Source organism: Ochotona princeps, chromosome 7 (assembly GCF_030435755.1).
Source record: "Ochotona princeps isolate mOchPri1 chromosome 7, mOchPri1.hap1, whole genome shotgun sequence".
Lineage (NCBI taxonomy): Eukaryota > Metazoa > Chordata > Mammalia > Lagomorpha > Ochotonidae > Ochotona > Ochotona princeps.
In genome coordinates this window covers 57,541,916-57,565,368 of record NC_080838.1, presented here as the reverse complement: position 1 = coordinate 57,565,368, position 23,453 = coordinate 57,541,916, and the positions used below count along the sequence as shown (strand labels likewise).

Genomic DNA, 23,453 nt, shown 5'->3' with positions numbered 1-23,453 from the left:
TTCGCTCATGTCTCTTGCTACTAGTATTGGAATATATTGACACCAACAACAGCAATAAAAGTGAGCTCTGAACTAAACTGGCAGAATTTCTTGCAAACTACCAATTCTGTGGCAGTTGGTCCAACAAATTACATTAGGCCTGCTTCAAGGGACCATTGTTTTGTTTGAAACATTTCATTAAGTGTTTAATATTGACATCCAATATAGCTGTATCTATGTTTGGATATAGAACAAATTGTTTGCTAAATCTCCAGTTTCTGTGTGTGAAATGAAGCCAGCTTCAAAAAAAAAAAAAAAATAGATTGACCTGTGGTGTTGCTGTGAGCACAACTCATAAGGTATTTCAAATCTCTCATCTTGCCTGAGTCCTTAGGGCTGTGAATGACACTAAAAGAATTTAACATAATTGTGCATAATGTCTAAGTAAATGGCTCAAGGTAGGTGTTAAAGCTTTCTGGAGCCTATAGGAAGACTGTCAAGGTGTAACCATTACACATCAAGAAAAACAAAGCAAAAGCAATCTATTTAGTCTAGACATTATTATAGGGTTATACATGTGCTTAGTAATCTCTCGTGTGTGTGCGTGTGTGTGTGAGAGAGAGAGAGAGAGAGAGAGAGAAACAGAGAGAGAGAGTAAAATGCTCAATCCATGTAACAGTGGTGTCAGTAAGTGTACATTTTTAGGGTGAATATGTTTATTAGGCTGCTCTGCCTTGCCAAACTGCATAATTATTGGGGAAGTGAACAGCCAGAAATTCTTAATTCCTCTTCTTCACTTTTTCCTATACATATAGTTTGTATGAGTGAAGAAATGCTTTAGTATCCCTTCCTTGAAAAGTTTTCAATTCATCTGTTAGGAGTGAAGCTTTTTTAATTAAAAAACTTAATTGAGATATAATTTATCCACCATACATTTCAGTCATTTGAACTGTGTAGTTCAATGGGTTTTCATACAATCACAGCCATCACTACAATCAATTTTAGAACATTCTAATTAACTTGACAAGCAACCTTGCTCCCCACAGCCGTTGCCTCTGAACCCCTCATCCTCCCAAGCCTGGGACAACCACTCATCTACTGTCTGCCTCTATACATTTGTCTGTTCTGTACGTTTCATATAAATGACAGTATACAGATGCAGTATTTTGTCTGACTTTATTCGCTTGACATCATGTTCGCAAGTTTCCTCTACTTTGTCATACGCGACAGCACTTCTTCCTTCTTCTGGCTGAAAATAACTCCATTAAATTGATAACATTTTATTTGTTTAGTTGTCATCAATTGATGGATACTTAAATAAGATGCTTTTTAATAGGAAGAAACTGCTAAGAGATTGAAAGCACTTTTCTTTAAATCCTAGAGGAAAACGTCTGTGTTCTTCGTTACAGACAGAGGCTTCCTGTTTGGCCATGAAGACCATGATGCCCAGCATCCTCTTCATGTTCCTGTGGGGGGTATGCTGTGCTCTCCCCGTAAGTATCAGGGTAGGCTAGGTAGTGGGGCCCCTTTACACAAAAACTCCATAGTGTTTATTGGTGTGAACCCAATTGGCAGCATATGTCACCATCACATGAAAATAGTAGTTTCTTAGGAAGCTGTTTCTTTAAAATATCAGCCAGGTTATTCCTTATTTTGTTCAGTTGCTATTCATACACCTATGGTGCTGATTTGAGGTGGTGGTTCTCACGATGTCATCCCAGACCATCAATGTCAGCATCAACTTGGACTTGGTTAGAAATGTAAATTCTCAGGTCCTAGCAAACCAGTCTCCTTAAGGAAGTGCATCGCAATCTGTGTTTAACAATGTTTGCAGGCAAGTCAGGTGCGGCTTTAACATTGACTGCCATCACTCTTTAAGTATGGAAAGTGCTACTAACTACTGACCTGGAAATTTCTTGGTGACTTGATCTTGTGTGTTGTATTTACTAGGTAGCCAAGTATCAAAACACCAAAACTGAGAGCTCTAAAGAATGGAAGGTGAGTAGTAATGTTACTTTGGAATATTTTGATGTTAACATACTGTTACATTAGTCAAACTGACTCCATTGTGAAGGTTGAAATGTGTTAAGGTCTTAAGTCTGAGCCATAGGCAGTAAGAGCTGCAATAACTGGTTCATAGAAGAAAGGAATTGTTTCAGTTCAATCTTAGTCATATAGTTTGGTGTGGAAGCATTTTTTAAGCTTTATTCTTGTAGATGTGTATGGCACATCAGAATAAACCATGACTGCTTGTGAAGATGAGGTGTTTAACTGGTAAGCAGAAGGTTAAATTCCAGAAATGAGGACAGAAAAAGAATGAAAGGATACTATAATCTTTGGGATAACAGTTCTTCTCCATTGAGTTTTGATGCACAATAGTTGTCCAGGCGCAGTAATTCACAAGTTTTGCCAGCCATAGTTCAGTCTACTTTACATGTCCTAACTTTCCTATCTCCACAAGAACCCAATGAATCAGATGCATTTACACATGAGAAAACTTGCACAAAGGGTTACCTGGCTTGTTTAGGACATATGGTTACCAGATATCAGAGTCAGAATTGAATTTATGTCACTCTGACCCCAGGATGCAGGTTCTCAGTCAGTGTCCATGTCTCTCTCAGGAAGGAGTTGGGTTAAGGAAAGTCACCCAAATACTCTGGATTTCCACTAAGAACAGTTAAAGGTGCTGTTAGGTCAGAGTACTTGTTCACTGCTTTGCTTCTCACTGGATTCTGCATGTGCTAGAGTTTGTGTCCAATGCTCTTGGGGGTAGTCAGATAAATTTAGGAGCTTGTGTGTACTCCTTCCCCTGTCTGAGTTTGAAATAATCATGGCAGAACTTCCATCAGAGAAATCCACAAGCTGGTTAATTAACAAGCCATCCCTGGAGAGTCTCCTCTCATTTGACCCACATCTCACAAACGTCATTTGTTCTCAATGCTATCTGTGGTCCGAAGAAAGGACCAATGTCTTGCGCTCTGCCACCTGTTAATTCGAAATAACTAACTGGGAAGAATCTGCCATGGCACCTCCCTGCAATATCACAGGGCAAAGGTGTGCGTGATTACAGATCCTCCCTCTGAGGAACCATCCTTAGCCCAGCCCTGCTTAAAGGCATGTTGAGGACTTGCCTGGAGCAGCTCCTCCTGGCTCTGCCCTGCACTCTGGGAGTTCCCCAGAGGATCTTACCATGCTCAAGAGGAAGGGGAAGAAGAGGTAAGGGTGGGGGGCACCTCAGGTTACTCAGCTATCCTAAGAGTTTTTACTTTGACTAGAGAGTGTGAAATGAATTAGAGTTGCAAATACGGTAGTGAAATTTCAGATTAAACAGTTGTTTTTAGTATCAGTGTTCATACATGATTTAAGATAATGGCGTTCTTAAGTCAATTTTATCCACTCTGAATGTTATGAGGTGGATATTGACAGAATGGAGCATTTCTTTAGTTTCTATCACATTAAATAGTTCTCCAGATGTTCCCATAGATGTTAGATGATTTCCCCCTCCTAGCATCTTTGTAGGGTAAGCATCATGAGTGTTAATTTTTTTAGCTTACGAATAAGAAACCGAAGATCAGAAAGCTGAAGTCAACTGCAATCACATTCATAAGGCATAAATAAAATCCCATTTTATCAAAGATTTAGGGATTTCCTTAAAGACATGATTTTTATTTTTATTTTATTTTCAATATTTACCTATTTGAAAGACAGGGCTGGGGGTGGTGAGAATGAACAAGAGATCTTTCATCTGTTTGCTTCCCAAATGGCTGTAATAGTCAGGGCCAGGCCAAAGGCAGGAGCCACTAACTCTTTTCGGGTCTTCCACATGGCACTTGGCATATCTTATGATGCTTTCCCAGGACCATGAACAGGGGCTAGCTGGGACTCAAACTGGTGCTCTGATACGAGATGCTGTGTTTCAGGCAATGGGTTGATTTGCTATGCCTCAACACTGCCGTTGGAGATATGAGCTAATTTTGAATGTTGACAACTAAGATAGTTTTAAGTCTAAAATTTAAGCCAATGTGTTAATTAAGACCTAACTCTGATGTCAAGTGCCAAGGCTATTTTTTTTTTATTTTAAGTTTTCTCTAGGTTGAAAATGAAGTCCTTTTTAAAATTAAAATATCAAAAATGTAAAAATATGCTACATCTTTTCTATCTCAAGAGCTTTGCATTTGTTGTTTGTCAGACCTTCATTTGTCAGCCATCTTTCTGTGGAAGTTTATTACTCATGGAAATGTAAAATGTATAGCAAGGAATTTAAAAAATCCTAAATTTATTCTTAATATTTGCAAAGACAAAGCCAGTCTGTGCAGGAATAATGTGCCTTATTTCCCTCTTTTCAGGATCCATTGACTCCTCCACCACCACTGCCAACAACACCCCTGGTAAGTTACCTTTACTTGTCACACGTGCCTCGAGAAGTAGTTTCAATTTTCCTCTCATCACCTTCTGCCATTTCTCAGTGCAGTAAATCCAAACCACAAGCCCTAGTGTTTTCTTTCCTGAGGAAATGCTAAAAGGAAAAACAAACTTTTTTTTTTCTTTTCAGGACAGTGTGTCATCAGAAGAAAGTAAAGTTAGCTCAGAGGAACAGGTAATTAAACGGGCCTTTCTTTTCAGGCTACTTAGGAATGGAAGGAAATGATGCGAGATTAAATTACCTGGCAACTGTTCTAAAAATAATATTTTCTAACCATCAGTTATGCTGGCTAAATAGTTCCATAAAGTAGGAAGAGAAGAATCAGTGAGGAGAATTCAGATCTGGACATGCTGCTCACTCCATTTTTGTCTTCTGAGGCCAGAATTTAAATAGTCACCCTAAATGCTCTTTCTGGTTAAAGTGTGCACACACACACACACTCACACACACACACATACACACACAGAGAAATTGTCCTTTTCTATATAACAGTTCGCTTGTCTATCTAAGATGTTTTTCTTATAATTGGAATAGTTTGGATTAGCCAAGTAAAAATACTCAGACTAACACGAGATGCCCTCTGGGCCTGGAGACCTACTCCAGGTTACAAATCCTGTTAAACAGCGGACAGGAGAGCTCTGAGGAAGGTTTAAGGAAAATAGTTGTTTTCATGATTACGTCCTCTTTAGAATAATCTCCTCCACTGGTCCTGTGTGTGAGAAAGGCAGACTTCATTTACACCTTTTTACTAAAAATAAGCTTTCTGATTTTAATTATTTTTTCCCCTAAGGTTAAATGTTACAGATTTCTTCCCTGGCCTACCATTGTACCAAAATCTATCCTGGGGACAGGGACACCTGAGATTCCAGGACTAGGGATGTCCTTTAAGATTTCCTCCTTCGTTGCTTTGTACTCTCAGTCACTATCCCAATCTACCAAAAGCTTATCAGAGGAACACGCTAGATAGTTAGAAACATAGGATTGGGGACATGTTGCTTCCTGGAGACTTACCTATTGCCTCAGTGTTCTCTAAGCCCTCAAGGATGGGTGCCTATTTCTGTTCCAGAAGGAATTGTGTGCTAAATGAGGTGCATACAATTTAGTTCCATCCTGGTGGGGCAGGACTGGGGAGTGATGTGAACAGCAGTACTCACTGATCAGCAGGGATTTAGAGAAAAAGAAAAAAGAAAATTGGCAACAATGTGGTGTTGGAAGGTATGGTACAGGAAGTGTGTTTTAGCAATGTGGTTTTGTAGCATACAGAATGGAGTGTGTTTTTCCTGAGCATGGTGTAGGAAGATTTCTCACTCCTCTACATGAATGCAAAACACACAGCGGGGTGATGAGGAACTTCATCCTTCTGACCTCAAACTTGGAGCTAGGTTGCTGTGCTGCTGCTGGGGAGGCAGCTCCCTCTCTCTGCTTGTGTTAATGACACACAAACATGGTTTGGGTGAAGTATACCAGGATGCCTCAACAAAGTTGGAAAAACGGAATTCAGAGATAAGCTTATGTTGATGTAAAGCATCTTAGAAATTATATATAGTTTTTTCATTTTCCATGGCCTCTTGGATGATGTCTTGCATACTTTATTACAGCATTTTATTTTTGTTTGAACAGACTTTCATCTTCTTATCTGAATATACTTTGCATCCTAGAGTTTATCAGAAAAATATTTGGGTTATTTAATATATTTTAAAGACATCTTCTAAGCCAAACAATTTGAATGAACATTTTAAACCAACTCTTTAATTTACACACACACACACAAACACACACACAATCCCTGAGTGTTTTCCTTAGAGAATCACATGTCATTATATGAGTTTCATATAAAGCTTTTAGATGTTTTGCAGCGTTGAGTGAATTTACCTATAGAAAACTGAATGGATGACTTGAGTTCTGATCACTTTCCCCCCTTTTCCCTGTTCGGGTTTGGGCAGGGATATTGTTGAGCAGTGAAACTGACCTTGGGTTAGAAGAGGGAAGAGGGGGGCAGAAGAAACCCATGTAGACGCTGTGTAATTCCCTTTATGTCAACTCTTGCAATATTGACTGCATTTTTATTATTATTATTATTAATTCATTAATTACATTGTATTATGTAACACAGTTTCATAGGTACTTGGATTCATTTCTTAATCCCAAAACTGCAGGTAAATGAGGTCTCCAGCGACACTACTGATTCCGAGGAGATCCTGCTCTCGGACGGTGGCCAATACCTCTATAGACCAGCAGGTGGCGTTCCTAGGAGCTCAGGCAAGGCAGGAGATGCTAAAGACGATGATGAAGACGAGAGTGGAGATGACACCTTCGGTGATGAGGAAAGTAGCCCAGGAAACAAAGAGAGACCGGAAGACGGAAATTCTGAAGTAGACAGTGAGGAAGATTCTGCTGATAACACACAATCCAGGGAAGACAGTGACAGCCAGGACCTTGACAACGATGTCCACAGTAGGCTGGAAGGAGAGGACTCCACTCCAGACAGTGAGAGCGAGGAGCACTGGGTGAGGGGCAGCAGCGAGGGGCGGAGCAGCCCTGGGGACGGCTCTGAGTTTGATGATGAAGGGATGCAGAGTGATGATCCGGACAGCATCCGGAGCGACAGAGGCAAGGTTAGAACAGACAGTACCGGAGTACAGTCCCAATATTCCCATGGGAACAGCAAAGAGGTGAGTGCTCAGGACGCAGGGCACAGCAAGGCAGTGGAGTACACCCGTGGGAAATTTAGCCGGAAGTCCCGCATTTCCCAGGAAGATGACAGGGATGAGCTGGAGGACAGCAACACGCAAGAGGAGGTGGAGACTCTCTCCACCGAAAGCCCCAACTCCAGGGACTCCGACCTCAGCCCATCGGATGAAGACAGCAGAAGTGAATCCCAGGAGGACAGTAGGGAGAGTCAGTCTCAGGAGGACAGCCGCGATGAGGCAGACACCAGCAGCGAGTCCAGTCAAGAGGAGGACCTCCCGTCTCAGGAAAGCAGTAGCGAGTCTCAGGAAGAGGGAGGGAGTGAGTCCAGGGGAGATAACCCTGACGCCACCAGCAGTAGCACGGAGGAGGAAGAGGAAGACAGCGACTCCAGCCCAGAGGATGACCCCAGTGTTCCTTCCAGTTCAGAAAGCCAATCCCAAGAGGAGCAAGCTGACAGCGAATCCAATGAAAGCCTTCTCACATCCTCAGAAGAAAGCCCTGAGACCACGGAGGAGGAGGAGAACAGCTCCAGTCAGGAGGGCCTGGAGTCCCAGAGTGCATCTACCGAGAGCCAGAGCGAAGAAAGCCAGTCGGAGCAGGACAGCCAGTCAGACGAAGAGGCAGCCAGCGACTCCCAAGACAAGAGCAAGTCCAAAGAAGACAGCGACTCCACAGACAGCACATCCAGCAGCGAGGAGGACAGTCAGGCCAAAAACATGGAGATCGAAAGCCGAAAATTGACAGTTGACACTTATCACAATAAACCCATCGGGGACCAAGATGACAATGACTGCCAGGACGGCTATTAGTGTCAGCCTGCCCAAGGAGTGGCTTTCAGAAAGGACTCTTTGGGACTTGCAAGCTAAAGAAACCATTGTAATTATAATTTATTGGTGTTTTAATCAGAAGACTATCCAGAAACCATTTCTTTCTTAAAGGAATTACTGGTGTGACACTTGTTCTCAGGGGGTTAGCTGTCCATAGGGGCTTCAAAATGTGGAAAATGACCCCAGAACACCCTTGATGGGACTGGAAACAAGGGAAGAGGAACTAGGAGTTCACAGTTGAATGGTTCTAGCTCATTAATCTGGTGAACAATGATTGAGATTCTACCAAGGGACTTCACAACGTTTATGGGCAATGGAATTTAAAGGCTAGTTAATTCTGTTGCAAAAATGCTTGAAGTCTAGCACACAATTTTTTTTTAGTAAATGGTTTTCATAGACTTTTTGAATTTCCCTATGTATATGGATGTCAAAATATTTTTGTACCCAAATAAACCTATCTTTGAATTCCATTGTACATAGACTTTTTGAAGTAGCCTTGCATTGTGTACTGGGCATCATGCTGGTGATATATGGAAACTGAGGACTTGCTTCTTGTGCCTGAGGAGCTGACTGAGAAAAAAAAAAACACCAAAGTAGAGAAGTTAAGAGGGGTACACATGAAGAAGGCAAAGCTTGTCACAGTCCAGTGTGGTCAATGTCATAACTGAGGTACAAACCTACCATATGGGAGGAAAGGGTGACTAACTTTGGCTTGGAGAATTGGTATGGGTTTCACAACAGAGAAGACACTCGAGTTGGACAGTTGCATAAACTTCTCACATGGGAGACAGATGAAATCTGTCCTCGAGATAAATATCAGTCAATTCTACATGATTAGATTTTTAATTTGTGGAAACACTTTCAAATAGTAGTAGGGAGGTGTTTAGGAGGAGCAATCTTTGAAAAGTCATTTATGCTCCTCAGTGATGTTTCATGGAACTCTCGTGGAGCTTACCTCACTTACCACAGGTATGGACAAGAGGTAGAGAAGAATTTTGGGATGAAATCTCCTTTCACATAGAGAAACTTCAGCTTTATTTTTTTCCAAAAATCAATTCATGTGCTGTGCTAAGAAATCTTTCTATGTTTTGCACATAGAAAAATTCTGTACATAGGATTCAGTTGATTTTTGCCAATTGCTATTTGAAATGTTACCTCAACATAAGATACCTGTTTTGTAATAAAGATAATATTACCCGGGAAAAAATATGTGTGGATTTCCTTTGGTAGTATTGTTAGGTTACACAGGTGACTCCCAAAGTTTATGGAGAATGTGTATTATGAAAAAGCTATGCTTGGATTTCAAAAGTATTTTTTTTTACTTCCATTTTCCATGAACTTTTGGATGTGCTCCTGTGTGTGTATATGTGTGTGGGGATGTGTGTGGGTTGCTGTGCATATATGTGCTTTGGGGTGTGTGTGTGTGTGTATACATATATTCTCAAATTTCCTCAAGCAACTTCAGCTTTGATCTTGTGACAGCACAGAGCCTTAGGAAGCAAGGAAATCTTGATTCTCTTAATAAATGTTCAAGGAAATTCTTATGTATCCTAGTGGGTAAAGCATTTATAAAACAGAAGTGCTGAAGTGAAGAGGGTTCTTTCAAAAAAAGGAATGAACATATATACAAGAACTGTTCAAAAGTTCATCAAAAGACAATTTTGTACAAACATTTTGAAGCCCGTGTATGCTTTTTTATACTAGGCATTCTCCTGAAATGTTTGAAGAGCCCTTGTATATCTATTCACGGATCCTTTTTCTTAAGATCCAGTGTGTTGTAGTTATACAAGGATCTCAGAAGATTTTGGTGTAGTTCAACCCTTTACCTGCGTTTGGGCTCAACAGTTATTTGCACTAATCATCCAGCTCTGCTCGTGTTACCTACAGGTTTTTGCCAGCCCACAGCTCCTTCCAAGGAAACCTGTCCTGGGCTTACACCTCTGGGACACCTGAGGCCTCGGTGACATTCTGCTAACCATTCAGATTTCTCAGATTATCAAAGGTGACTGGACGAGATGGCATCTGACCAAAGGGGAATCCGGTGGCCACTAGGAACATTCACACGGGCATGTTGTGAAGGCTCCGCCTGAACACCTGAGTTCTAATGTGGGTTTCCTTCTCCAGAAATCTGAGTATTCAGAAAGAGCGATTTCTTAAAAGCGTTCAGAACAAAAACTGAAGGCATGTACAGAAAGGCAGAAATAGAGGCCCGTCAATGTGGCACACAACACTGAAAACTCAAACTACTGATGCCAAGGGACAAAGTGGAATTCTTGCCTGTGTGCTAGGATCCGACTCTCCCACTGCCCACCAGGCCTTCCTAGATTCCTGACATTCCTTCTTATTAAATGCCACCTTTTAAGACACCCACCTTTCTTGAGGCACCATGACTCAATCTATGTTTCTTCAAAACTGAAAAGCTTCATTAGCCCAACCTCAGAAACTTATGTATTAAACTAGGCAGTGTTCTTAGGTCCCATAACACATTACCCAAGTTAACTTGCAGGGCATTTAGAAGACAGAACCATGATAAGAATTTCAGCTATGTTCATGATAGGAACCGCTAAAGTCAGATAAAACAGTATTTTTATTTGAGCTTCCATCAGTTCACTTATCCACTTGTTACAAATAATGGTGCTTCCTGCATTTAGAAGTGGTGTAAAAATGTCATGTAAAGAAAGGATGATTGGACTGGATCTGCAGTTTTGAAGGTCTAGAAGGTTCCTTATGAAGTTCCTCTCTGAATTTTGTAACACAGGAGTCCACCTGGAAAGCCAGGACATGATTAATAGTCAACTTGAAATTTATAATAGGAAAGATTAGGAACAAAATGCTGGTCCAATGAGCATCAAGGTGACAGAGCACTGCAGCATGAACACTTACCAGCAGGAGACCACGATGCAACGAGGCTCCATGGCTGGATTTGAACTCTGGAAACCTGACTCTTTTCCCCTGGAAAGTTCACTGAAGTGTCATGACTGACTCTTGCCTCAGTGATCTTTACTCTTCTCAGCTTATTACAGCTAATCCACTCTTCTCAAGTAGACATGCTTGTCTCCCTTACAGAACAGCCAAGTGATGTCTGTGGATCTTGTGGCCTGGGAGCTATTCTGTCTTATCCTGATATAAATGTAGCTTTTAAAATTTACCAACCAAATGAAGATTTACTTAGTTTTCAGCTGAGTTACACACCTTCTTGTGGCTCCCAAATAAATGCAAATAGGTGGTTTCTGTTACCATTTACTTATGGACACATTCAAACAAGCATGGAACATGCTTTAGAAAGCAGAAATTGGGGGTGAATATACACAAAGGTGAATAAGAAACCTTTTCCTCCGTTAGGCAAATCATCAGCCTTAGCAAAGATAAGTGTGCTCACTAGGCTAGATGGTTCAAGAGGTGGCAATGCTCTAATGAAGCTCTCGTGGGTGTACATGGAAAAGAATCATCAATCTGTTTAGGATATGTGGGGGGTGTCAGGGCAGCTGAGGTATAGCTAAGAGGGTGAATAAGAAAACCGGGGAGAGGAGCACTTCATGCAGAAGGAACACAGAGGTGAGTGCACAGAATTTTTCTTGGCATGCTAAGACATAGTAAAACAAATTCAGTGTTGCTGAAGTATTGGTAAAAGAGGAGCAGGATGACGCAATAATGACAAATGAGAAAGATGAGTTGGAATTTAAAGGATAAGGCACATGAATGCCAGATTAAGGCGGGAAGGCATAATCTTTAGTTTGTCACTATTGCCTAGTTGGGTGTTCATTTATGATTTATTATATGAAGCACATGTGTTAGATATACTACCCCTTTCTGAATACATATGGGACAGGGATTTGTTCAGCAGTGAGGATTTTGCTAGGGAAAACTATATTGCATATAACAACTCCTGGCTCCTCTACTTTCAATCCATGCTCCTGCTGATGGGCACCCTGGGAAGTCTTTGACACCCATGTGGTTGACCTGAATTGACTTCCAGGCACTTGGTGTCAGCCTGGGTGAGCCTTGGCTACTGTAAACGCTGTGTGTATGTGTTTGGTGGTGGGGGGGATGATGCACTGCTAAAGTCAGATATAACAATTTTTATTTAAGCTTCCATCAGTTCTCTTATCCACTCGTTATAAATAATGGTGCATCCTGCAATGAGAAGTGGTGTAAAATGTCATGAAAAGGAAAGATGGAAGATCTCTCTGTTTTTCTGTCTCTCTGATGCTTTATGCCTCTTAACTAAATAAAATGAAAATAAATAAATAGTTTTAAACGAGGGTTAAAATGCATGTGATAAGTAAAGACAAGCAGATGTGGCACAAAAAGGCTGAATTGTTTATCCAAATTTAAAATCCAGAAAACAGTGGGACTTGAGTTCTAAGTCAGTTCAATGATGAGGCCATAGAGTTTCTTTTAACACTGGAATATCATTCACAAAAATGGTTTTATATGCTTAAAATATGGGAAATGGAAATTCTATATCCATTCTTTGCTTGCTCTCACTCCTGAAGAATCTAAGAACCTCTCATTTTCTAATGACCTATTTGGCTAGTTCCCTAAGTTTGAGTAAGCTTTCTTACTTTTCCCTAAATTCCCCCAGTGAAGACGTATGTCAGAGAGATGAAGGCAACTGTTTGAGGTTTGGTAAAAGAAAATATCATAGTGATGTCCGAGAAACTCTATCAACACTGATTATCACAAGTCTTCAGCAAACCAGGCTTAGAATTCATCTGACCTTGAAGCCATTGATACTGCCCTAAAGCACTGGATGCTGTGGTTTGTACTTGTGATGACACTGGTCATCATATCCCATATAGGAGGAAAAGGTTGAAACGATGCACAAGCAAAAAGCTTAAAAATGTCCCGGGGGGTAGAAATAAGGTGAGTGCAGAAAATAAGGGGAGTACAAAGTAATGAGAATAGAAAATAAGACAGTCTCACAAAGAACAGAGGAATAGAAGGGGACTTGCATGAATTATATTGCACCATGCTCCACCTCTCATACAAGGTATTCCATCCTGAGCCAAAGCTCCAGGAATTCTTTTGATGGCTCCCAGAGGTTTTTATTGATGGTTTCCCTGGCTGCTGTAAAAGAGGAAAGGAGATATCTGTATTCCTATTTATTCTTATTTATAGTCCAGGTGACAGAGCCAGGAGATAGCTGAAGTCTGATATTGGTAGACCAGGCTCAAGTCTGACATACAGAGGAAAATACCAGCCTGACATAAGATGAACCCAAGTGGAACAAAATGGCTCACTATTCAAAAATGAGACAGAAAAACTGGAAACAAAACAGGATGCAGGTACAAGTGAACCTATCTTACTCTAGACCCCAACTCCCAGCAATGAGAAGGTCATCAGTGACTAATCTGGTACCAACTTACTCACAGCCCCTGGGATTCTACATCCTGGGCACCTTCATTGTAGATACCATTGCTTCTGGAATTCCTCTTGGCCTTGCTGGGAGCTTCCTCTCATTTTGCTTAATAAACTATTCCTTCCCCTGTTGATCCCCCATTGTCCCTGTTCCTCATTCAGTTCCATAGCACATGCATCATTTCTCTGTTCGTCCAATGCGCATATGAGATGCTGGCCCCACAGATGGAGGCTGAGTCTACTATGCTATAGTGTTGGTACCAACTTTAAATTTTTATTTTACTTATTTTTTTATTGCATTTCATTTTATGACATAGTTTCATAGGCTCTGAGATTTCCCCAGCACCTCCTGTAACCTCCTCCCATGGTGGATTGCTCCACCTTATTGCAGCTTTACGGTTCAAATCCAGTCTTGTTTCTTTCATTGCAAGCATGTACCATGCATAGAGTCCAGCATCTTATTGTCCAGATAAATTCAACAGTTTCTTGGGGAGACCATCTCTGGTCTAAAAGCAGAGCTGGCAGAATATCGTTCCGACCAATTAAAAGCCATAACGTAACATCAACAACAGTTTACAACATTATGGGGTTAATTGACATGGTACTGAGTGACTGATATGTTAGAAAATGCAAGTTCTTAACCACATCCTGTGACTACTTCAATGACATTTCAATTTTAGTTTATATACTACCGGCTTCTATCCACCTTAAAATGGCCATAGGATACTATTCAGCTGTCTCATGTCTATTTTCATTTTTGTATTTAGCTGTTTATTGTATTGAAGCATAATTTTTACTGAACTTGGCAGATTTTAGGATAGTCCAAACTGGCTTATAACTTTAACAAGACATATGTCAACAGTTGAGGCACAGAATAGTTTTAGGAGGGGTGTGCAGAGAAATCTTTAATACCCCAGTTAGGAGTAACTTACTATTTTTTAAAGGTTTATTTTTTTTAAAGATTTATTCATTTTTTTATTACAGCCAGATATACACAGAGGAGGAGAGACAGAGAGGAAGATCTTCCGTCCGATGATTCACTCCCCAAGTGAGCCACAACGGGCCGATGCGCGCCGATCCAAAGCCAGGAACCTGGAACCTCTTCCGGGTCTCCCACGCGGGTGCAGGGTCCCAATGCATTGGGCCATCCTCAACTGCTTTCCCAGGCCACAAGCAGGGAGCTGGATGGGAAGTGGAGCTGGGAAGTGGGATCCCGGGGCTTTCAAGGCGAGGACTTTAGCTGCTAGGCCACGGTGCCGGGCCCTAAAGGTTTATTTTTATTACAAAGTCAGATATACAGAGAGGAGGAGAGATAGAGAGGAAGTAGAGCTGCCGGGATTAGAACCAGCGACCATATGGGATCCCGGCGAGGACCTTAGCCATTAGGCCACGCCACCAGGCCCGGAGTAATTTATTTTTGTGTCCTACCTAGTAAGGTATATGTGAGTCCCTGCTGACCATTTCCTGTCTGGTTCTAAGCTTTCCTTGTTGTTCTCTTTCTATTCTAATTTTTTTGTTGTTTTGTTTTGTTTTGTTTTGTTTTGTTTTGTTTTGTGTTTAGGGGAGCTCCAGGGTGACCCTGATAGTCATTGCAGGAGAGGGTGGAGATCCAAAGTTGGAACTAAGCAAGGACCGGAGAAAACTCCTCTCCCTAGTCCTGAAGGGAGTTTACTGTTCTGTTTCTGCAGACCGCTCAGGGCTCCTGGCTGTTGTTCTGATGACACTGGACCCTGCAAGGAAGGATTTGGACTTCTTCTATCCCATATGGGAGATTCATCAACTTTAAACTTTTAAACAGTTTTAAAAACACCTAATAAAAATAAATATTCTTGGGCCCCTGCACAGTAGCCTAGTAGCTAAATTCCTCGCTTTGCAAGAGCTGAGATCCCATACGGGCACCAGTTCGTGTCCATGCAGTCCCATTTCCACAGTGTTCCCTCCTTGTGGCCTGGGAAAGCAGTTGAGGATGGCCCAAGTCCTTGAGACACTGCACCTTCATGGGAGACCTGGAAAAAGCTTTGGGCTCCTGGCTTCAGATTGGCTCAGCTCTGGCCATTGAAGCCACTTGGAGAGTGAATTAGCAGATGCAAGATCTTTCTCTCGGTAAAAAAACAAAATTCTCAAGATGAAATTTTTTCTTTATATATATACTATTATTATTATTATTATTATACTATTATTATTATTTTCTTTATATATATACTATTATTATTATTATCATTTTAAATCCTAGGATTTCACCTACCCCCTCCAAAAATCCTCCACCTACACACTGAGTTCTCCCATATTGTTACAAAAGCATAGTTCCTCATAAACAGTCATAAGTCCGTCATTGTGGGCATGGACAATGGCAGAGAGTCTAGCATCCCATTGTCATGACATATCCAACAGTTGCACTGGGAGTCCATTCTCAATCTGGAAGTAGAGATGCACACTGCACCATATCCTCACATTTGGACATGACAGTCTCCACTATACAGTTACTATAAATCCCCTTAAGTAAAAAGCCACAACAAAATCAACAAGAGGAAGAAAAACAGAAATTTACAATGTCCTGAAGTTAAATAACATGACACTTGATATAATATTTTTCATTACACAGTTACTATACATTCCCTTAAATGAAAAGCCACAGAACAAAATCAACAACAGAAAGAAAAAAAAAAAAGAAATTTACAATGCCATGAAGTTAAGTAACATGCTATTGAATGACTAATGTGTCAAGAAGAAATGAAAACGAAAATCAAGAAACTTCTTGAAGAAAAAGATACTACTGTATGATCTATGAGTCAGTTAAAAATTAAATAAGAAAAAAAGTATTTTTGAAGAGACGAAACTAACAACAAAAAAACCAAAATCCATGAGATGTAGTTTCCACTGATCTTTGTTGGTGAGATGTATATCCTGTAGGCAACAAATAGATGGGTTTTGTGCTTTTAACCCAATCTACTAATCTATGATGTTTGATTGATGAGTTTAATCCATTTACATTCAGGGTTAGTATGAATGGGTGGTAATTTGCTTCTGTCATTTTAACAATGGTTGTTCATTGATTTAGTCTTCTGTTGATATTTTATTGGGATGTTTTTCACACTTGCCTTAAGTTTTGTTTGGTGCTATTCCTTTTCTCTGTCAAGAGAACATCTTTAGGTATGATTTGTAGGGCAGGTTTGGAAGAGTACCGGGGACCTGCTCTTGCTGACTTGAGCTTGCGAAGGATGCATGGATCAGTGAGGAGACAAGAAGAGGCAGAGGAGGAATGGACCATTACGGCATGATGCTCATAATGGACAACTCAGAAAAGTTGCCTTCCTTATTTATACACAAATCATCACAAGCTTTTGCACAACATCCAATTGTTTCAATTCTACTTCATTATAAAAGAATGATTACAGAAGCTATCCTAAAAAACATAATTATTATTTTACTTCAGAGCAAATGTTTTCAGCAAGCTATTATTCATTCAAATCTGCAGTAACCTGGCTGAAGCCAGGAACTCCATGGTTGGCAGCACATGCAGTTACATAGTGACAAGTGGTTTACTTATGTCCAAAATCAATTGTCACTAAACATAAACTAATCAATATTTCTTAAAATATCAAGAGTACAGGATTAAAAGAAAAGCTCATAAATGAAAGGGATTTATAAAAGCGTATACATAGATTCTTTATTAAATCTTATAATCAATCATGCATTAATTATCATAACCCTCACCTAGTACTGATTCAATTTTTTTGTTCGTTTTGTTAAAGGGCAGTGAAAGGGATCAGGACAACTCAGCCTTTCTACAAACAGAGGGCCTTTACAAGAAACTTCTTTTTGTCTTTATAAACTCTTTTCTTGACCTAAATAAAAGTCCCAATATAAGGTAGAAATTTCAAGCCATTTGGAGGGGTGGTTTACATTTGTCTCCCTTCAGCCCCCTATACTTTCTGCTTTCCGTGGTGAGAAACCAAAATGCGTCATGTCATGTGTTGTAACAGTTCGAGGCACATGGTAAACAAACTCTTTGTACCTCCATGATTGCCACCTGTTCCAAGATATTATCAAGCCATTTGTTAAAGAAAACGTTGCTTATGTTAGGGCAAGCTTCAGGACAAAGGTGGGCGCATCACAGGATATTTGGAGACATTGTGGGCTCAATTGTACCATTGTATGCTTTTAGCTGTGTGTCATTGCCTTACGTTGCTAAAGATGTTTTTTATCATAACATGATTGATCAGTTTGATGTGTTATACCAGTTACAGGAATCATTTCACATTTGCAGAAAAAGAACAACACCCTCAGGAGATCAGAGAGGTGATCGAGTGTCCATACAACGGGATGAGGCAGCGATGAAGTGACCAGAGACATTCTGCCGGGCCTTGCCAAGTAGTCATCACACACCCATGCCATCCGACCCAACCGCATGGCTTCCCACAGCAGAGGCATATTATTTTAAATTTTCTTTACTGTGGAAGAATTTTATTTCATTTTCAAAGACAAAGTAAAGCTTTGCTGGGTATGTTATCCTGGGCCGACAATTTTTTCTTTCAGAATCTGGACTATGTCACTCCATTCTCTTCTGGCCTATAGAGATTCCTGTGGGAGGTCTCCTGTGATTTGAATTGCCATTCCTTTATATGTCAGTTGATTTTTTTTCACTTGCACATTTAAGGATCTTTCCCTTATGATTTATTGAAGCTAGCTTGATTATCATGTGTTGTGGTGAAAATCACTTTTGGTCAACCCTGCTGGGAGTTCTGTGCCCCTCCTGGATCTTGTTTCCCAATTCTTTCTCTAGATTAGGGACATTTTTCCTTATTATTTCATTAAATATATTTGTAAAATCAGTTTCTCTTTCTACACCTTTTGGGAGTCCCATAACTCTTACATTTGGCCTCTTAATAGTGTCTTTCAGTTCTTGAATTTTTTTTTTTTAGCCTGATCCAGCTCTGCTTCCAGTTTTTTTGTTTGTTTCCCCCTGATGACAGGAAATATCTTCCAATTTTGAGATTCTTTCTTCTGCCTCCTTCATTCTATTTTGGAGACTTTCCACTGTACTTTTACTTTGCTCCACTGTGTTCTTAATTTCTGATATATCAGCCTTGATTTACTTTATTGCTTCCTTAAATTCTTTGAACTCTTGTATGTGCTTCTAATTGTTCAGCAGAAGCTTTATAATGAGTTTTCTGAATTCTGTATACCCCATTTTCTCGATGTCTTCCTCAGTTAACTCTGAAGTTGGCAGAGGGTTTTGCTCCTTTGCAGGGGAGTTTTCAGTAATATTCATTGTGCCTCTGATTCTTCTTTTGCTCTTGGTCATTGTACTTCTGGTTAGCAGAGTCTTCTCCTTGGTGCGGGTTTCTAAGCTGTGTCACCTACAGATCTACAGTTTGATTTTATTTATTGCAGTTGGTACACAACGCTGCTTGCAGCCAATTGTGTCACTCCCTCCAGCGAGTTCCAGGTCTGGGTTCTTATGTTAGATTTCCAACAAGAACTCCGTAGCCCCAACTCCTGGGTCACCAATCTTCGCCTCCTGTGACACTATGCTGAGGCGACACTGTTGTCTCTGCAACCTTTCTCCCACTACCGGTTGGAGCAGGTCCCAGGATTAGAGAGACACCAGGTGTCCTATGTAACTAGGTTGTTGGTTGTGCTGATCTTGCCGGGACCTGTTGGACATTAGGTCTGGGTGCCACACGGACCTATTTTGACCTGTATAATGCCACAGTCGGTATTATTTTCCCTGTGGGACCAGTGCAATCCACAGAACTTAGTGAGTTCTTGTGAGCTCAGCACATGCGCAGTTCACTGTTGTCCCCTGCTGTCTTAATGCTGTTGTCACAGTGTACAAAATGGCACCTGACGTACCACTACTAGAGTTCTTGATCTGTTGGCCATCAGGTCTGAGGGCTACCCAGACTTGTCTTGGGTGGAACCTGTAGAGTGTCACGTTGCTGCAGTTCACTGAGTCAGAAATGAGCTCACTCCCAGCTCAGCGTATGCTCAGTGCTTTCCCTTGCCTTTGCCTCCTTACACAAAATGGCGCCCAATTAGGCTCTTGGGAGCTGACTGGGGCGTGAAATCCACCCTGTTCTCACACTGCCCATATGGGATCTGCTGCTCTGTCTCTGCTCCTGGTCAAATAAAATGGACCGCCAGGACTAATGGTTCTTTGTCTGGATTTACCTCCCAAGTTCCCAGTGAAAGTCCATTCCCACCTGGTTGCTGGTGGAATTCTGGCAGCTGGTTGTTCAGATCGCTGTTAGCTGAATGCCACTGGAGTATCAGTCACTGCAATACCACTCCGTTTTGTCCGCTGCTTTTCTGGGTCTGTCAGTCTCCAGGTATCCCTCTGCTATTGTTCTGTCCCCTCCTATTTCCTGGAATGTGTCCTCTCTGCTTCATCCTGATTAAATGTTTCTCCGTCCATTTAAATGTGTCCTTACCCTATTCCGCCATCTTGATTCTCCTGTTTAGTTCTTTTTAATTAAAAGAAACCAGAATATGATTGTTGACACATAATTATGCCAATTAAAAATACATGTTTTGGGGTAGAGTGTGATATTTTGATCCATGCATACAATCTATAAAATATCATAGCATGATAAGTGACCTATACAACATCTTTTTTTAAATAGAATTTTAAAAATTAATACACCAGTCTAAATCCTGAAAGTCAAGAATATTTGAATAAAATCATCAAATTCTGTCATTTCTACACTTCCCAGCAGATGGCACTGTTGCTTGTGCTTGTGGTCACTGAGCAGCAGGAAGTGCATGGGATGTTGAAATACAGGCGGATGGTCAATCAATGAAATGTAGGTGATTTTTGCTGCAGAGGACACAGTCTCTTGTTCATCGCTAGTAGTTAACTGCTTTTCAAATAAAAAAAAAAAAAGCTCCACCATGTCTCCTCCTCCTTGTGCTTTGATTCCCTTTCTTCACTGAAAACTAATAGCCACTGTGCCATCGTACTGGGCCCTTTCCCTCTGTTTTAAAAAGCAGATGAAATTCTATGAGAGATGTATCCTTTCAAGCCTGGCGAAATGGCATCTTGAAAGCACCAGGATCCCACATGGGTGCCAGTTTGTGTCCCAGCTGCTCCACATTCAATCCAGCTACCTTCTTGTGGCCTGAGAAAGCAGTGAAGGACAATGATGTATGAGATCTCAATAAATGTGAGGCAGACCAGACCAGACCACTGCATGTGGTGGTAGGCATAGGAACCAGGGCTGGGGACCTGTTCAGTGTGGGTTATTGGGGGTTGCTCTGACTGGGCTGCAGCTCCCTCTGTGGTACATGAGAGCTGAGTGTGTGTTTTTTAGGGCTGGGTTGGGCCACAGCACTCATTATTTTGCTGAGGATGGAGGGCAGAACAAATTGATCAGCCACCCTAGTGAAGTTTGCCAGCAAATTTCTGGGTCAATGGAGACGCAGAGGTGGTCTATGACAGCCACCAATTGACCTGGGAAGGATTTCCTCATCCTTGGAGTGACAGTATCACCAGCTTGTCTGAACTATCGAAATCACATAGGCAGAACTCTCAGAAAGCACTCCACAATTGGGACCCTGGGATGACATTGGGTGGCGGTTCCCAATCCCCCGGATAATGTAGCGGTTGGAATGTTGGGAGTGGTTTTTCCTCTTGTGTCCCCTTCTCCCCAATATATGGGAAGAAGAAGAATAAAATGTGTAAACAATGGTCTCACCCACTATCCCCTGATCCTTGACCCTTCCCACCCTGATCAACTATACAAACATCGTCACAAATAAAATTTTTAAAAAGAAAAAAATAAATTAAAAAAAAAGAAGAGAAAAGCACCCTTTCTATTCCAGGAAAAAACCATCATCATGACCACCAAGGATGAGCAGTTGAAGTTGAGGGCAAGCTATACAAACAAGTATTTTGTCTGGATCAGTATTTATGTGTTTATCTCCAACTGTGCTTTGGGTCTTTATCTCCTGTGCCACATGAATCTTGAATTCAATATTCGTATCTCTCTCTCCTATCTGTCTTATGTTAACCTGATTCTCAGGCCCAGATGACAAGCCCCAAGAAGTGGGAAATCAAGTCTTTTTTCCTGACAGTGGCATTCAGAAAGAATAGTGTGGAACAGATGGCCACCAAGGAGAGTAATTAGCACATTCCCACTGTTTGCCTGCAAGAATTGAACTGAAAAGGGCACGCTCTCTCCCATGGACACAGGATGGAAAACAGAAATCGCTCTCTCTGGCCCACTCCAATCCCTAACGTGCCCATGTGTCTACGGTCTCCTAAAATTTTAAGCAAACTTCATAAAAATAAAAAAGGAAGATAGGTTCTCTCTCCTTCCTGGAGGCATGCTTGGGTAGAAACATTCTACATCTTTAACTACCCTAGATAGATCTCTTGGTTAATCCTAGGGAAAGATTTGATTAGCTTTATTTGGACCTACCAAGTATGACCAGTAGAATAGTTCTTCAAAATAACACAAAAAATATCAAAAAAAGAAACATAGATGGGAGAGGATTATAGAAAACAATTTGTAGGACACAGAGAACGATTTTGTAAAGGGAGAAACAAAGCATTAAAAAACCCAGTTTCAAAAATAAAAATTAAAAGAAAGTTGGAAATACGTCAGGGAGACAATTATTGTTACTGAGTGATTTGAAAATGTAGATTGCTTTGAACTGGCTTGGAAAGTACACCAAGAATTAGTGGCAGATCTAGAAGGATTTCAATTTAATTTCTTTATTCTCAGACTAGTATCTTGGACATTATTTTGCATTTTATAAAGTTAATTGCACTAGAGTCTGAATTGGCTTATTTCTTGTTACCAAAGCAATGACTTCCAGAACTCTTCAAATAACCACGGAGTGAAGCAGTTTTCTTTCCAAGAGCATTAATCTTTTCTCCAATGTAATTAGAAACCAATGTGATTGGTTCTAATTCCTATGTAATTGTCCTTATAGTCAATTCTGTAAGTCAAGACCATGACCTTCATGATAAAGACAACTAAAACTCAGTAAATAGACTTTTACATATTGGAGACAATGATATCAGGATTCCAGTCCAAAGGGTCTGTTTTCCATGCACGGATGCAGACAATGTACTGTGCTAAATCCAAGAGTTGTTAATGCAAGACCAATTTAGCTACATTGACTGTTTAGGCACTTAGCTTCTTTGATTAAGGAAATGTCTTACAATCTTTGGACTAGATTATCAAGAAGAGAGCACAAAGGATTCCCGGACAGAATGCATAGATGCACTAGATGCTCTTTATGTTCTAAAGTTCAAGGCATTGATGACATTGTCACTATGAAATCAAAGGGCTACAGTTTAGCAGAGCAAAGGCATTGACTCTCAAGAACTTATCTCAGTGTTTTATTCCACCGGAAGGACATGGAGCTATCTTGGGCTACTGACCTACTTCCACATCACAATGTGCTGGTTCACTGCAATGTGTCCACTGAGGAATCAACCTAAGGAGTCACCTTGGATGCTGTGACCAGGGTTACTCATTTGTTCTCTCTTAAATGAGCACCAAGTCCCACACCAGTTGGGAAGGAATTGTAATCACTCCTGCTGTTCAAAATCCTTCTCATTCTGCCTTCACGCTTGCTACTCAAGGTTGTCTCATATATTCTGCCTGCTCCCATGGAGGTGAAGTTACCAACTTATAATCTGTTCCACTTCCTCTTTTCCTTTAAACTTGTCTTTCATGAGGGAGAGAAGATTTTTTATCCATCTCTTTGCTTTTTAACAAATGTAAATAAATAAACTTCGATTCTACTTCCTATTCCTTCCTTGGTCAGTCTGCTCGTTTTGTTGTTGCTGCTGTTCACAATGGATACTTGGAGGCAGGGCTAATTTTTGATGAGTTAAAAGGACTTATGTGCTTTAGAAGAAGAAATGTAAAATCTCTGAGTAAATTAGGCATTCACTGATGTGCAACAAATTACCCTTATATAGTGGCTTGTCACAGAAAATTATCCCATGGTTCCTATGGATGAGTAACTTGGATTTAGGCTACGTGGATCCTCTGCTTTTGGATCTTCCCCAGAACACTGGCCATAAAAAGTCCAGAGTAAACCGATTAAAAGGGATGTTAATGGAAAAGCTTATTTGATGGAATCCCACGTATTGAAAGACAAGGTCTTTTGATGAGCGTTTTGAAGATATAAAATTTCTCTTTATAAGTTAA

At 40.8% G+C, this 23,453-nt stretch overlaps 1 protein-coding gene across 1 annotated transcript; it reads left to right on the top strand.

Moving 5' to 3' along the window:
* The first annotated feature begins 1,688 nt into the window (after nucleotides 1-1,688).
* On the top strand, nucleotides 1,689-8,499 carry DMP1 (dentin matrix acidic phosphoprotein 1). Its single transcript, XM_058666641.1, has 5 exons — nucleotides 1,689-1,730; nucleotides 1,930-1,977; nucleotides 4,326-4,367; nucleotides 4,532-4,576; nucleotides 6,559-8,499. Exons 1-5 carry the CDS (start codon nucleotides 1,689-1,691, stop codon nucleotides 7,900-7,902), a joined length of 1,521 nt encoding a protein of 506 aa, XP_058522624.1. The 3' UTR covers nucleotides 7,903-8,499.
* The last annotated feature ends 14,954 nt before the right edge of the window (nucleotides 8,500-23,453 follow it).

Bases quoted from the DNA above. Each gene is read 5' to 3' on its own strand.
- DMP1 (XM_058666641.1), top strand. From the start codon at position 1,689: ATGTCATCCCAGACCATCAATGTCAGCATCAACTTGGACTTG. The intron at 1,731-1,929 runs GTTAGAAATGTA...TGTATTTACTAG, and splicing joins TCAGCATCAACTTGGACTTG to GTAGCCAAGTATCAAAACAC. The intron at 4,368-4,531 runs GTAAGTTACCTT...TTTTCTTTTCAG, and splicing joins CACTGCCAACAACACCCCTG to GACAGTGTGTCATCAGAAGA.